At 40.6% G+C, this 14,566-nt stretch overlaps 1 protein-coding gene across 1 annotated transcript; it reads right to left on the bottom strand.

Moving 5' to 3' along the window:
- Window positions 1-3,156: 3,156 nt before the first annotated feature.
- Window positions 3,157-6,150, bottom strand: LOC149845614 (multiple C2 domain and transmembrane region protein 5-like). Its single transcript, XM_089988771.1, has 2 exons — window positions 5,434-6,150; window positions 3,157-5,373 (listed from the first exon to the last, which is right to left on the bottom strand). Exons 1-2 carry the CDS (start codon window positions 6,148-6,150, stop codon window positions 3,157-3,159), a joined length of 2,934 nt encoding a protein of 977 aa, XP_089844897.1.
- Window positions 6,151-14,566: the final 8,416 nt, after the last annotated feature.

Here is a 14,566-nt window from a genome sequence, read left to right as displayed (position 1 = left end):
GATCCTTATGGATCGGGTCTTTTGCTTTGCTCCTGTATCATATACTCATACATCCGAGCCAAAAAACCCAAACTGTTCATATGTCTATTTTTTGCAAAGAAAACCCATTACTCTTGATACTAATGCAGGTCGTTACCATAATCTAAAACATGAAGGATCATTCTATTTGACACGTTGGTATTATGGCTTTCTCTCAACAACAACAACAACAACAACAACAACAACTACAACTACAACTACGCCTTCATCCCAAAACAATTGGGGTCTGCGATATGAACCAACAAAGAAAATCATTATGGGTCTTTCACATAAATCCTTCTCCTCCATTCATTTCTATCCAATGCCATGTCCTCGGTGAGGTTCAAAGCATTCATATCCTTTCTTATCACCTCCATCCATGTCTTCCTAGGCCTACCCCGACCTCTTTTAACTAATATATTTTCTCATTTCTCCACCCTTCTAACTGGAGCATCATTAGGCCTTCGTCGAATATGTCCAAACCACCGTAAACGATTCTCTCTCATCTTATTTTCAATGGGTGCAACGCCTACCTTCTTACGTATCTCCTCGTTCCGAATCTTATCTTTTATTGTATTTCCACACATCCATCTCAGCATATGCATCTCAGCTATACTCATTTTTTGAATATGATGTCTCTTGGCAGCCAAACATTCTGTACTATATAGTAAAGCGGGCCTAATAGTCGTCCTATAAAACTTTTCCTTCAACCGCAATGGCATTCTACGATCGCACAACACTCCAGTTGCACTCTTCCATTTCATCCACCCAACCTTTATCCTATGATTTACATCTCCATCAATTTCTCCATACTTTTGAATGATAGATCCCAAATATTTGAAAGAATCATCCACCGGTATTTCGTGCTCACCAAGCTTCACTACACTCCCATCACTACTTCGTTGCTTACTAAATCGACATTCCATGTATTCTGTCTTATTCTTACTCAACTTAAAACCTCTTGCTTCCAATGTCTGTCTCCATAATTCTAACTTAGCATTAACTCCAGCTCTAGACTCATTAATCAAAACAATATTATCAGCAAACAACATACACCACGACACATTTTTTTGAATTGATCTCGTAAGCTCATCCATCACTATAGCAAATAGGAAAGGGCTTAAAGCAGATCCTTGATGTAACCCAACCGTTATAGGAAAATTGGTTGTCACCCCTCCACAAGTGCGGACATTGGTTACTACTCCTTCATACATATCTTTAATTATACTAATGTACTTGAGAGAAACACCTTTCTTCATCATTGTCCACCTAGAGAACGTCCCTAGGTACTCTATCGTAAGCCTTCTCCAAATCAATAAAAACCATATGCAAATCTTTGTTCCTCTCTCTATTTCTCTCAATAAGTTGTCTAAGAAGATGTATAGCTTCCATAGTTGATCTTCCAGGCATAAAACCAAATTGATTCTTCGATATCATGACAATCTTCCTCAACCTAGACTCAATCACCCTCTCCCAAAGTTTCATAGTATGACTCATGAGTTTTACACCACGATAGTTTGTGTAATCTTGTATATCACCCTGATTCTTATATAGAGGCACCAAAGTACTCTTCCTCCACTCATTAGGCATCTTATTTGTAATTTCTACTAGCAAAAATATTGTGATAAATAAAAAGTTGTGTTTTTTGAAAATATAAAAAAAGTAAAAGTAAAGCGTTATCATCGTGATGTTTTGCAAATATCATGATCTTATGCGTATTTCATTGTATTTCAGTATAACATCGCTTATGAATATATCATGATAAAGTCACGATATTTTCAACTTCCAGTCTTTGTGACAAAGCTATTGATATGGAGTAGCAGTTTTATTGAAATTTGCCTGAATTGTTTGATTCAGATCAAATCGGCCCTTTTGTTGAAACGATGCAGGGGTTGATTCCAAGCCTTTAAAAAATCAGCCAATTTTTGTCGAATCATCTGATTGTGTTCCGAATCAATTCACTTAAATAGTTGAAAATGTATTTATACAAAATAAAATTAAACAAAAGTAATCTTTAAATTTGTCTTATAAAAACGACTTGATTGTGGTAGGAGCTTGGATCTTAATTTATACCTTGATTTTGGAGGGTAGTTTGATAATTTTACCCATAAATAGGATAAGATTGGAGCCCGTGAATATGATGCACATTTATCTGGCCTCAAATCTGAACAAGAGCAGTCATGTCAGGTTTCTCTTCAAGGTTTGGACTTTGGACGTGCAAAGCACTTGGTCCAATTCTATACCACTCAAGACAGTAGTCCTTAGCCTTAGCTAAAGCTCATCATTCTTCATGAAAACAGTAAATAACAGACCTTCAATTAATGATTATAGGGTCCTGTACTCCCATAAATGACCCCAAAAAAAGTACTCAGGGAAAGAAATAGAAACTTCAGATTGGCAAGAGAATTTACAACCAAACTGAAACGCCATAAATGAAGAGGCTGATTCTGCAAAACGATTAGTGTCACACCATCAGTTGACTCTTAAGCAAGATGGGCAGCATCCCAATCATCATACACTGTATTACAATCCCAAGTTTACTAGAGCACATTGTGTCACAGTTCATAACTAATGTGGGCATTACCGTAGCAGTGGCAGTATCAGGGCACGCATATATTTATGACCAGAATCAGTATAACAGAACAGAGTTGCACGGTTTACCTTTGTACCTACTTCATGGTAAATTCAAAGTTCACATTCACATATGAAATGAATGGACACCACAAATCGGCCGACTCTAGTCGATTATGATAGAAACAAACTTATCTTTTCTCTTTCCTTAATTTCAAACCTCCATAAATATTCGCACCACATACAGACATCACCAACATCATCACAAACACAAAAAATTAAAACACAGACATCAGTACATCACCCTTATAAGTCAGTCAACGACCATTTAAGATCAAAATACATTCATCAATGATGATGACCATGATCATCATCAGCAGTTGGTCAAAAAACACTACAACCCCACCACCTTTGTACCATCTTTTTTACATCACACCCTAAAACACTAGATGCCCATGCTACTACAATGGCAATACCAAAAAAAAAACAAAGCCACTTTCAAATAACGAAAAAAGAGAAATTAAACTAAAGAGCAACTTCTAGTTAGAATGCATTTCTTGGCTTCAGCTAAAGCAAGGCATCAGCTCTTGCAGGCAACCTCCTAAAGAAGCTGAGCGCAGGGGAAGGCAGCCTACTCCTGAACCTGGGAGGGCGCATCAGGTACACCCCGGTGCAGGCAACCACAACCTGAAACGGCACCACATAGAACCCAACCGCACCCACCAAGCACATCACCACAAACAGGAAGGTGGCCCTTGGGTCCCTCCAACTCAACAATGCCCGCACCCTTTCCCCCTGCGTAGCCACATCCCCCACCACGGTCTGCACCCTCCCCGCTACGCTCCGTAGCCGGTCGTACCTCATCCTCAGCACCTCCACGCTCCTGCTCGTTGGGAACGTATCGAATTCCTCATCCAATTCATCTGGGAACACCGACTCTGCGTGCGAGAGCCGGGTGTCCATGTGCGGCGGCTGACGGGGCCGCTGCCGGTATCGCCAAATGCCAATGGCGAACAAGTACAGCAGCAGGGTAGGCAGTATGAGCTCAGGGTAGCATACAAAGATCAGGAACAAGACCATCACCAACACGGACACCACTGGTTTCCGCCAGCTGCAGACCGATTCGATCCACCTTCCGATTGATACGAACCCGGATAAAACCGATACCAATCGGAAGAAATTCGCCTTGCTGCGCCGCATGCTCCACACATGAGAATCTATGTCAAGCATGTACTCCACAACTTCCTTGTATAGAGGCGGTTCGGCTCGGTTCAATCGAGTTGCAACTATGTTCATGGCTTGGTACCTTAGGCTCTCGAGCTGGCTAACTGAAAGTGGGTGCGTGTAGTGCATCTTGGGCAGCGATGGCCAAGAGTACAAATGCAACATATTGACCACAGAGGAGCATGAGAAGCGCAGCGCAAGATGGAGCTCACCCATCTTCTTCACACCAGAAGGGTGAAGCACCAACAGAGGGTAGGCATGAGTATACACACGATCACACTCCAAAGTCGAGAGCCGAACCCTGACCTTACCTATCCTCAAGTCCCTCCCTCCTCCCCCTTTATCCAAATGGCAATTGTCAAACACCCCAATAGTGATCACAGTACAAGGATCAAACACTTCCCAAGTGTACTGCTCATTCCATTTGGGACACACACTATCAACCACAGTCCTGGTTCGAACCCACTTCTGACCATACTTTGCTACACAATAAGCATCAGTGGTGCCCCTCCCATCCTTCAGTTTCATGGGTAACAGCCCATTAGCGCCAAGAATACCAATCTCTAGCACCCCAATATGTGGCTTCCAAAGTTGTTTAGCTGTTGGTCTTAGGTCACTACTATACAATGTGGACTCATCTAAAACATGGTACCCACCTTCAAGGCACATCCTTAGATGAATCCTACTGCCAAATCTAGACCCTTTTGTTAAAACTTCAGACAAACCATGGTGGTGCCTATCAAGATTGAACCACCTTGAAGTCCCTGACTTATCATCCGACCTTCTCTCTATGGACGTCAATGGCACCACAAGCCTACCCAAAACCTCTTCCCTTGTGGGTACTACCCTATCTTCAACTACCACCATCACATAATCCTCAAAAGGTTCGGCAACCACAAACATGAGGTCTTCGTTCCAACTAGGGTTCACCACACTCCTAGTGGCCGCACTCCTGGTGCGCAACACCTGACTACCGACCTGCACCTTGACACTCAGCTCGGGAAACCTGCCCTTATCTATAGGGAACAAGTCCTGCGCCTCTAGGACACTAACCCTCAAGTACCACAGTTTAGGGGAGAGGTATACCTTCGATTTGATGGTGTTTAGGCCCTCACTGGGTACACTGGCTGCTTTGGAGTGCCATGCCTCCGAGAAGGCCTCATCTGCTTGTGTCCCCATCCACACCGACACCATGACCTCTGCCTTCACCTTGCTCTCGCCTTTCTTGTCTTCCATCCTGTACCATTGTGGCGCTAAGGGGCTATCGGGAGGGACTCTCACGGGCACCTCACTCAAATCAAAGACCACCCTCCCCAAAAACTCATCTTTGTCCTTCACTATGATCTCTACAAAGGAAGATTGGATGCTGTCCTTTGAGAAAGCAAAAACTTGGTCCCATTCGGGGTTGCTCCTCTTCTCCACCTGCTTGGTGACCCCTCTGTAGTTCCCAACCTTGACCTCAACCAGACCGTCGGAGCCCACACCGAGCTCACGAGCCTTCACGACTCGAACATAGAGGTACTGCATTTGCTCCACTAGATCATACGTCCAACAAGTCTTCTCCCTACCAAAGCAACCAATGGTGGAACTACCGCCGGAACCAGCCGGACGAGGAGGAGCACCACCACCACCACCACCGAGGTGGGGGTTGGTCTCCTTCAAAGCATAGTCGTTCTGCAGCCAGGAACCGGCCGGAACCGCCGGAGGATGCATTTCACCACCACCACCGCTGGCGATGATGATGGTCGGCTTTAAAATGTCCGGCTGCTTCGGCGGCTCGACATGCTTCCCCTTCTCTTGCTGCTTTTCTTGCTTAGGCGGCTCCGCGTGGTGGGTGGCGGCCGTCGAGCTCACCTCCCGCTTGGCCGCTGCCTTCTTCTCGTCGACGGCGGAGGACGCGGAGGAGCTCAGCCCCTTGATGGTGGGGCCGCCGCCGGCCTCCTCTGCGTAACACAGCTTGAGGCTGATCTCCCCCTTGATGTGGGAGAAGAGGCTGCGCTTCTCGAGGGTGTAGAGCTGGGGGACCTCCTCGCCGCGCCGAGCCACCGACGAGCCCGGGACGCGGACCTTTCCGAGGAAGTTGCGGCTGTTGCCGGACCTCCTCTCGTTGAAGACGGTCACCTCGATGGTGCGGTAGGGGAGGTCCATGAGGTCGCTTATGGCGAACACCAACCGCTCGCTCCACACCGGGTTGAGGTCCTTGTGCTTGGACTGGGTCCGCAGACGCTGGTTTTCGAACTCGACCTCCACGAACGGGCTCGAGGAGCCCTCGCCGTCCTTCGGCATGAGGTTGTGTGCGGCCACCACCTCCACTATTAACTTGTCCTTACTCATCATCGTCTTCTTTGTGCTACCATGAACCAGAGAGAGAGAGAGAGAGAGAGAGAGAGAGAGGGAATGAAGGGGGTAACTAAAACCGGTAAAAGGAGGGACAGAAACGTCGGGGCTTTGCAGAGGGAGAGCAGAAGGGACGAGCGCGTGCAGTATCTGCAGAGTATCCGTTTAAAATATAAACGTATTTATAAGCAGCGTTACATGACGTGTTTAAAGTTGAAGGAAAAGATAAAATGAGGGCGTGGTGTGATAACCTGTTTGTTGTGAAAGGATTCTTAAAAGTGCAAGGGTGGGGTGGAGCAGAAGGGATGTTTTTGAGTAACAGGCTGCGAGAAACTCCTTTAGCGGTGGACTCGAGTAGCTGACTGGTTTATTTTTCGTGAACAAAAAAGACCGGTTTGTCCTCTTCTTTTTAAGTATAGAGAGAGAGAGAGAGGTCTAGTTTGGTTGGGGACTTGGAATCCAATGGCTCGATGTGATTTGAAAGTTTAGGTTGGTACCCATTTGGACTTGCTTTTCTTCGCTTATGTATAGTGAAGGGATAGAGTTTATCAATTAATATGACGGATTGTGGGTCGTAAGACTTTGTAGTTGCATGGGGCTTTGCACAAGCCATGGTTTTTACCACCATTTTTGAATTTTTTTTGGATTATTGATATTCAAAAGTGATTTTAAATTTATGATTTTCTTTCTTATTAAGCACTGGATTTTGGAATTAATTAAAAGTAATAAAAATTGGAAATCTCAAAGGCCAAGGATTGGTTCAAGCATTGAAAGCTGAGCCCTGCAAGTCCATAAGCCAGCTTTGCTAAACGCGCAGGGGTCTTGACTCCTTGATTCTTGAACCAATCGGGCCTAGTAAATAGTAGGGAGCTTGTAGCAAGCCTTTCTAGAGACTACCAACTTGAATATTTTGTGCGTATAAGGCTGTAATTATATAGTGTGGGCACTTTGGTCATATCCCAAAGTTGGGTTCTGATTTATGGAGGAGGAAGCAGAGGGTGGGAGAGTGAAGGAGAGGTCGCTTTCCGAAAGTCTGACCGAGTCGACAATAGGCTTTTATCGAGAGAGAGAGAGAGAGAGAGAGAGAGAGAGAGAGAGAGAGAGAGAAATGGGATGTCCTTTCTTTTCTTTCTTTGTGTTTTCTCTGCTTTTTGCTGCATAAATTTGTCATGTCTCTCAAACCTCTTTTCCCGATTTGCTGGCTGGTCGACGGGGACCTCTCTCCCTCTCTCTTTTAAAAAAAAAGATAAAAAGTGAGGAGCTATGTAAATTGTAATGTATGTGTTGGTAATCTTTCTCAGTTGTTGGGGCACGAGTTTGCCATGCGGCGGCGTGCTTCCTTTCGAGGCCAGACCAGCCAGCCAGGCCACCCACCCCTCTTTCGTTTTCAGTTTTTTTCTCTTTCTCTCTCTCTCTATATATATTCCATCTTTCACCTCATTCGGCCCTCTCAGTTTTTAGCATTTTTTCTTACATCTAACTTCATAGTTTTGTTTTAGTGAAAACGGGCTTTTGGATCACCCTTTGGATCACCCAAATCTGACCTATATACAAGTTTTTTCAGTGATCCAAAATCAATGGCCATGAAGGTACCAGTTTTTTTCAGCTCATAAAAATATATTTTTCTGTCAAAAAAAAACGTGTGATAATAGTCTATTTCCACTAAATCAAGGATGCTAAACACATCTAAGGGTTCAGATCTATCATAAAACACTTCAAAACTATGGGGCAGAACGGGCCTAATGAGGAATGGGACCTAATATATTTTCTAGACTCATAAAAACATATTTTTTCATAAAAAAAAATGATTTAAGAGTCGATTCTCACTAAATCGAGCATGTTAAACACATCTAACTGTTTAAATCTATCATAAAACACTTCAAAACTATGGATCAGAATGGGGCAGAACAAGAAATGGGACCTAATATGTTCAGTTTTCATATATATATATATATATATATATATATATATATATATATATATATATATATATATATATATATATATTAGGCTTATTTTCTTGTTCTGCCCGGTTAGGCCCCATAGTTTGAAGTGCTTACTGAACCATTAGATGTGTTTATCAATGCTCAATTTAGTAGAAATCGGCTCTTAGAACATATTTTTTGACCAAAAAATATGCTTTTATGAGCCAACAAAAATTGATTTCAACGTAGCCATTGATTTTGGATCACTGAAATCCAACCTGTATACAGGTTTTTCCGGTGATCCAAAAGCCGATTTCCACTACAAAAACTATATATCACATATATGGTGTGAGAAAAAATACCAAAAACTATAATTTTTGAAGGGGCCTAACTAGAAAACGGGGGCAGAACCCACGTTACTCATATATATATATATATATATATATATATATATATGGCAATGGGTCTGGTTTAACTCCTACCTGACCCGTACCAAATCCTATAGAGTCAAGATTTGGTGAAAAAAAGCAAGTCCATTTATAAACCGGGTCGGACCCAATGGGTCCCATCAGTATATGGAGCTGGGTATGATTTGTGAAATTTCAAACCAGACTCGAGTCCGAGCCGAGATCCGATTAATACTCATGAATTTTTAATATAAAAAATAAAAAGGGTATGGACCAGGTCTGGTTCATGTAATCCTTATAAAGTCTGCTTATAGTTTTTCTTATAACGGATCTGACAGGATCCAGGTTCAGACCCAGTACCTGCACCTCAAAACAGATCTGGGTTCAAACTCTCTGGGTACTAACCAGATCCAACCCGTTGACATCCCTACTCTCGAAGTAGCTCAAGGATGATTTTTAAACCTGACCACAGTGATAAAACTGCAAAACGGCTAAATAAGGCAGCCAAATTCTTGTGAGAAATTGAAGATTTTTTGGTTTTTTCGTGTTTTTGTTCTAAAGCATCTAAAAATAAATAAATATTTAAAAAAAAACATGTAAAAATGAATAAATATAAAAGTATCACACTAAAATTTGTTTTGGAGGTTTTTTTTTTCAAAATATAAGCAATGTAAATGTAAAATATTATAAGTTTGTGACAATATCTCGATACTTTTCTAAACGACAGCTTAGTCATGATTTAAAAATATAGTAACAATATTTGTCACTTTGAACCTGAAGTGAAATTGTGAAACGAGAAACCGCTTCAGGAGCAGTGACCTAGCCGCGCTGTCTCAGCCTGCTGTACTTACTATCTCTGTCCATGTCAGCCTAAAACTCCGAGGGCTTACCGCTCGACCGAAGGAGTTATTATGTTACATAGGATCCAGTCCCGAGATCCAGGAAAATATGATCCAATTGACCATGCCATGAAAATACCAAATTTACCTGATTAGCTCAGTTAGAGCCCGTGCTCAGTCAAGTCTTGACCTGTAACTAGATCAGCTCGAAGACCCTAGAGTTGTCAAAGGGTCAGATTTGTATCGGGTACCTGACCATATCCGAACCAAAATTTCTGGATATGAGGATAAAAAGTGCTGACCGGAATAATATTTGAGTTGACCCGAACCCGACAGGCTGAGTTTAGGTTGTGATTTTTTCCGGGTACCTGATTCAACTCGGCTTTTTTGACAGGTACCCAACCTGACCCGAGCGTTCGATATGTACTTTTAATAAAAGTAATTTGAAATTATATGGATCTGGATTTAGAATTTTGTTTTCATAACCAGACAAAACCCGAACCCGACAAGTTTATTATTTGGGCAGGTCGGGTACACGCTGGTGGGTCAGGTACCCGACCATTACAAAACCTTGACCCAAACTCATATGTTCGGCCTGGAAAAGGAGGAACCCTTGCGGTGGGGTGAGGTTCTGGTTCTGAATTTTCTGGAATTGAGGTGAGTTTGGTTTTACGGGTCTTCGAAAAGTCTAAACTCGACCCGAGTGTAAAAAAAAAAAGAAAAAAAGCTCTAGGCGTGCTAGTTATATTGCAGCATGTCAGATTTGAAACATAATCTAGTCGGTACATGCTTCGCTTTAATAAAAAAAAATACAAAGATGGAAGGTCGAGGTGGATCCGGATCACATGTCTGAGGTCTGCTCCATCCGGTTAAATCCAATAAAACCTTGAAAATGAAATATCATTTATATATAAGTAGTATAAATTTCTCGCAATATTAACGTAGCTTTAACACTTTATTTTTAAAAATTTTATAGTTTTACTTTGTATTTTTAAATTTCATACGTGTGATATATTCCCAAGCTTTTCTTAAAAAAACAAATTTTTAATACATAAGGGGCTATATAAAACTCGACTCGCGACATCTCTGCATTCAGGTGACTGCCATTGACCTACGTCACAAATATCTCGGATATTTAATGATTTTATCACATACAAAAACCATCACGATATACCATAATATATATATATATATATATATATATATATATATATATATATATATATATATATATATATATATATATATATATATATATATTATGGTATATATATAACATGAGAACTGAAAATATGATAACTAATGTGTGAACTGTTATTTTCAGAGATTTTTTGTTCTTTTCTCTTGAATCTAAGTATATGGATGTGGTCTGCATGCTTGATTTCTATAAGAACCCGTTCTTAAATCATCCAATTTTGATGCATAAACACAATTTTTTTTAAGGTTTTAAAATCAATGGCTCATAATCATTATAAATATTCAATCATTTAAAGGGTCACATTTTTTCATAGAAAATACATGATCCAATGGTTGATTCCTAGCAAATTCACTATACTAAGCAAATGGCCATATTAGTAGTTTTCATATTCTAGTTACTCTCTCTCTCTCTCTATATATATATATATATATATATATATATATATAGGAAACTGAAATATGTTTACCAAACAATTATGTTAAATCTATGAATTAAGTTTTTTATACATTTTTTTTTGCAAATCTAACCCTGAAAATGCATCCGGTATGGTCCATTTATTAGGAATAGACTCTTGGATCATTGTAATCGGATCAAGAAATGCAATTTTTTATGTTTGAATATTTATGAAAATTTTAAGCCATTGATTTTCATCTCTTAAAATATCCTTATTCATCGTAATTGGATGATCCCAGAGTCCATTTCTATAAAAACAAGCTTTTAGACCACATCCCAACGGTAAAATTTTGGTTCATACTAGTAAACATATTTTAGTCACACACACGCACACACACACACATATATATATATATATATATATATATATATATATATATATATATATATATATATATATATATATATTAGAAATAATAATTCTAGGTTCCGTCTTCTCATGTACTTAACATACTTTATTTGATAGAAATTATGTTTTGGGTAGTGTTTTTTGGACATCAAAATAGGTCTTTGAAAATCATGAAATTTTAGTACATTATGAGTCTATGATTTTTAAAGATCTTAAAAAACCTTCATGTATGCCTTAATCACATGATTCAAAACTTGTTTTCCACTAAATATTGATTGTAGATCTGATCAACGAAAAAAAACTCAAATTTTGAAAATTTGATGCTTCTGTCAAGTGGGAATAGGTGCTCTGAGAGCACCCTATATATATCAACCCTATATTTAACTGACAAAGCTATATTTTTACTTTTTTTTCCTTCATATTGTTTAGTATATTTTTATGAGAAAATCCAGATGCCTAGATTTGTGACACTGCCATTGACTTAATGAATGGACTGTGCAACTGTGTGGTTTGAGTGTTCGCCTACAATATCATAAACAGTGTTTCAGGCCACCGAGGTGGTAAGCTGGTCTTTAAAAAAAATAAAATAATAAACAGTGTTTTTTGATGCCTTAGATGACGTTCATCGAGGATCACGTGAGAAGTGCCTTGGATGACGTTCATCTTAAAAATGAATGACACCCATCAAAACAACCAACAAGTTCATTGTGAGTCGTTCATTTCAAACCATTTTGATGCCGTCCATCCAAAATATGACCGATATAGGAAAAAAGAGTGGGACCCATCTAAAAGATGGGCATCCCATTCATACAGTTTTTTTATGCTGTTCATCTTGAGATCAACGACATCCAGAGGTGCTCTAACAGAATACCATTAATTAGAGCACACTCTGATCGACCTGAACCCATCTCCAAATCTTTTCACCTTGCTGGCCCGGCCATTATCAGAAATCTTAGGTCAACTCATGACTCATTGAGCCCACCATGTACGTAGTGACCTGGCTCGACAGGCCGACTTTCTGAGTTGAGCCTCCATGAGCTCCCACGAGCCAAAATGCTTATGGACCTTGCATGGTGGATGGGTCTGGTAGGACCACGATCTGCTTGGACTGAAGGTCCCTGTGGGTCCCACCTAGCATTTTAACTGTCGAAAGATAGAATATTGGGATCTCAACTCTCCAAGTGTGTATCATCTCCTTTAGTAATGTGACTGGTGAAAGGCACCAAAGACGACGGGAGGTCACGGGTTCAAAACCCACGGGGCATCTCTTTGCGGCAAGGTCTACCAATCAGATGTCTGCCAAGAAGCGCTCCTGCAAGAAAATGTTTTAGCATTGGGAGTAGGGGGTGTCAATGGGTCGGGTTTGACCCAGACCCGACCCATACCAAACCCTATAAGTCCAGGTGATAAATAAGAAGGCCTGATTAGATTAATATATGGAACCGGGTATGGTGTGTGAAATTTCATTCCAAACCCAGGCCCGACTCGAGTTTCAATTAAGATCTAGAAGTTTTCAATGTAAAAATGATAAAAATTATTATTTTACCAGGTCTGGTTCATGTACTCCTTATAGGATCTGGGTATGGTTTTTCTTACGGTCCGATTAAACCCTGTACCATGATCTCAAATCAGATTTGGGTCTGATTCTACCTGGGTCTGAACCAAACCCGACCCGTTGATACCCCTAATTGGGAGGGGGGCGTGCCACGTTGGTTTAGTGTGAAAATGTGGTTTTCGTATGAAAAACACGTGCCCCACAACCTTTCTACCGCGGGTACATTTGTTTCCGCAATCGTGAGAAAAGACCCATTTTCGTATGAAGATGAGCTTTTTTTTTTCATGACCTGAAAAGACCCATTTTCACATGAGTGATGCTAGGCCTAGAGGTACAACCTGCTCTGGTTGACATTATGACATGAAGACAGTGTTTGAGGCAAGTAGCTGTCAAGCAATGCTCCCCGTATTGGAAAGATATCCTTTTTTTAAGTGATGACCATGCTGTCACCCTTGTACCGATCACACAACCTGTGGCCTATGGGTCTAGGCATCTTTCTTGTTCTTTTAGATTTCTTCCAACTTTATCCGTTTCACCTCTCTCTTCTTCTTCTTCTTCTACTTTTTTAAAGAAAAATTTAGGACGCTTTTTACCAATTTACATGATCTCTAGATTCCTAATGCCAGACCACTAGTAACAAATATTGAGACGATACAGTGAAAAATTTATCACCCGTTTTAGACTGAATAAAAATCATGATATTTTAAAATATTGCAATATTTTCGTCTACATTAAAGCAGTCCTCAACCATCGTGACAAATATCATGTAATTTTTAAAAATGTCAAGAAAATATGGTGATGTTTTATCACCTGTTTTTGGTACATCTCATGCCAAGAAAATGAAAGCATTGTGATTTTATTATGATGTTTACATTTTTATATTCAAAATATTGAGGAAAATTAAGTTTTTTTTGTTTTTTATCTATTAAAAAATGTACCACTTTTTTCATTTTAAATTTATTTCTTGCCAATAAAAGTGCATGAAATATACAAAATTATATTCACAAAATTATATTCACAATGGTCCCGGCTAGACATGATTTCATGAACTATATGACTATGACCCAGTACTAGGCGTGTCAACAGGTCGGATTTACCACGACCTGACCTGAACCAAACCCTATAGGGTTCGGGTATGATGATAAATAAAAAGACCTGATTAAGACCCGGACCTGGACCCAAAGGTCCGATTAATACATGAACCCAGGTATATTTTGCGAAACTTTATACCAGACCCGGGCCTGACCCGAGTTCTGATTAAGACCCACAAATTTTCAATGTAAAAATGATAAAAAATATTGTTTTACCAAGTATGACCTGGGTCTGGTTCATGTAGTTCTTATCATGTTAGGATATGATTTCTCTTATGGTGAGTCCGATTAGACTCGGGTCCGAACGAGGCTAGGTCTAGTTTCACCTCGGTCTGAACCAAACCCGGTCCATGGACGTAATCCGAGCCAGCGAGTTCACTGGATCAATTCCATGTCTGGATCTTGTGCTAAAAAAGGACACCTCTGGTTAGGTGGGCCTGGCCGCCCCAAAACCCAGCACCCATGCATGAGTCACATCCAATGGGTAGGGTTGGTTTGACATATGCTGGTGATGAAGAAGTGAAGCCACAACTGAACCGACAACTTGCACTGTTGGCTCGATGTTTGAAGCATTTGTCATTGCTCAGGGGCTTTCTTGT

The sequence above is a fragment of the Nuphar pumila genome, chromosome 2 (assembly GCF_984573655.1).
Source record: "Nuphar pumila chromosome 2, dmNupPumi1.hap1.1, whole genome shotgun sequence".
NCBI lineage: Eukaryota > Viridiplantae > Streptophyta > Magnoliopsida > Nymphaeales > Nymphaeaceae > Nuphar > Nuphar pumila.
Note: the sequence above shows the minus strand (reverse complement) of the source record. Positions and strands in the feature narration are given on the sequence as shown.

Excerpts from the sequence above, each read along its gene's own strand:
- LOC149845614 (XM_089988771.1), bottom strand. The coding sequence starts at position 6,150 with ATGATGAGTAAGGACAAGTTAATAGTGGAGGTGGTGGCCGCACACAAC. Across the intron at positions 5,374-5,433 it reads TCGGTGGTGGTGGTGGTGGT|AAGACTTGTTGGACGTATGA; the intron begins GCTCCTCCTCGT and ends TTTGGTAGGGAG.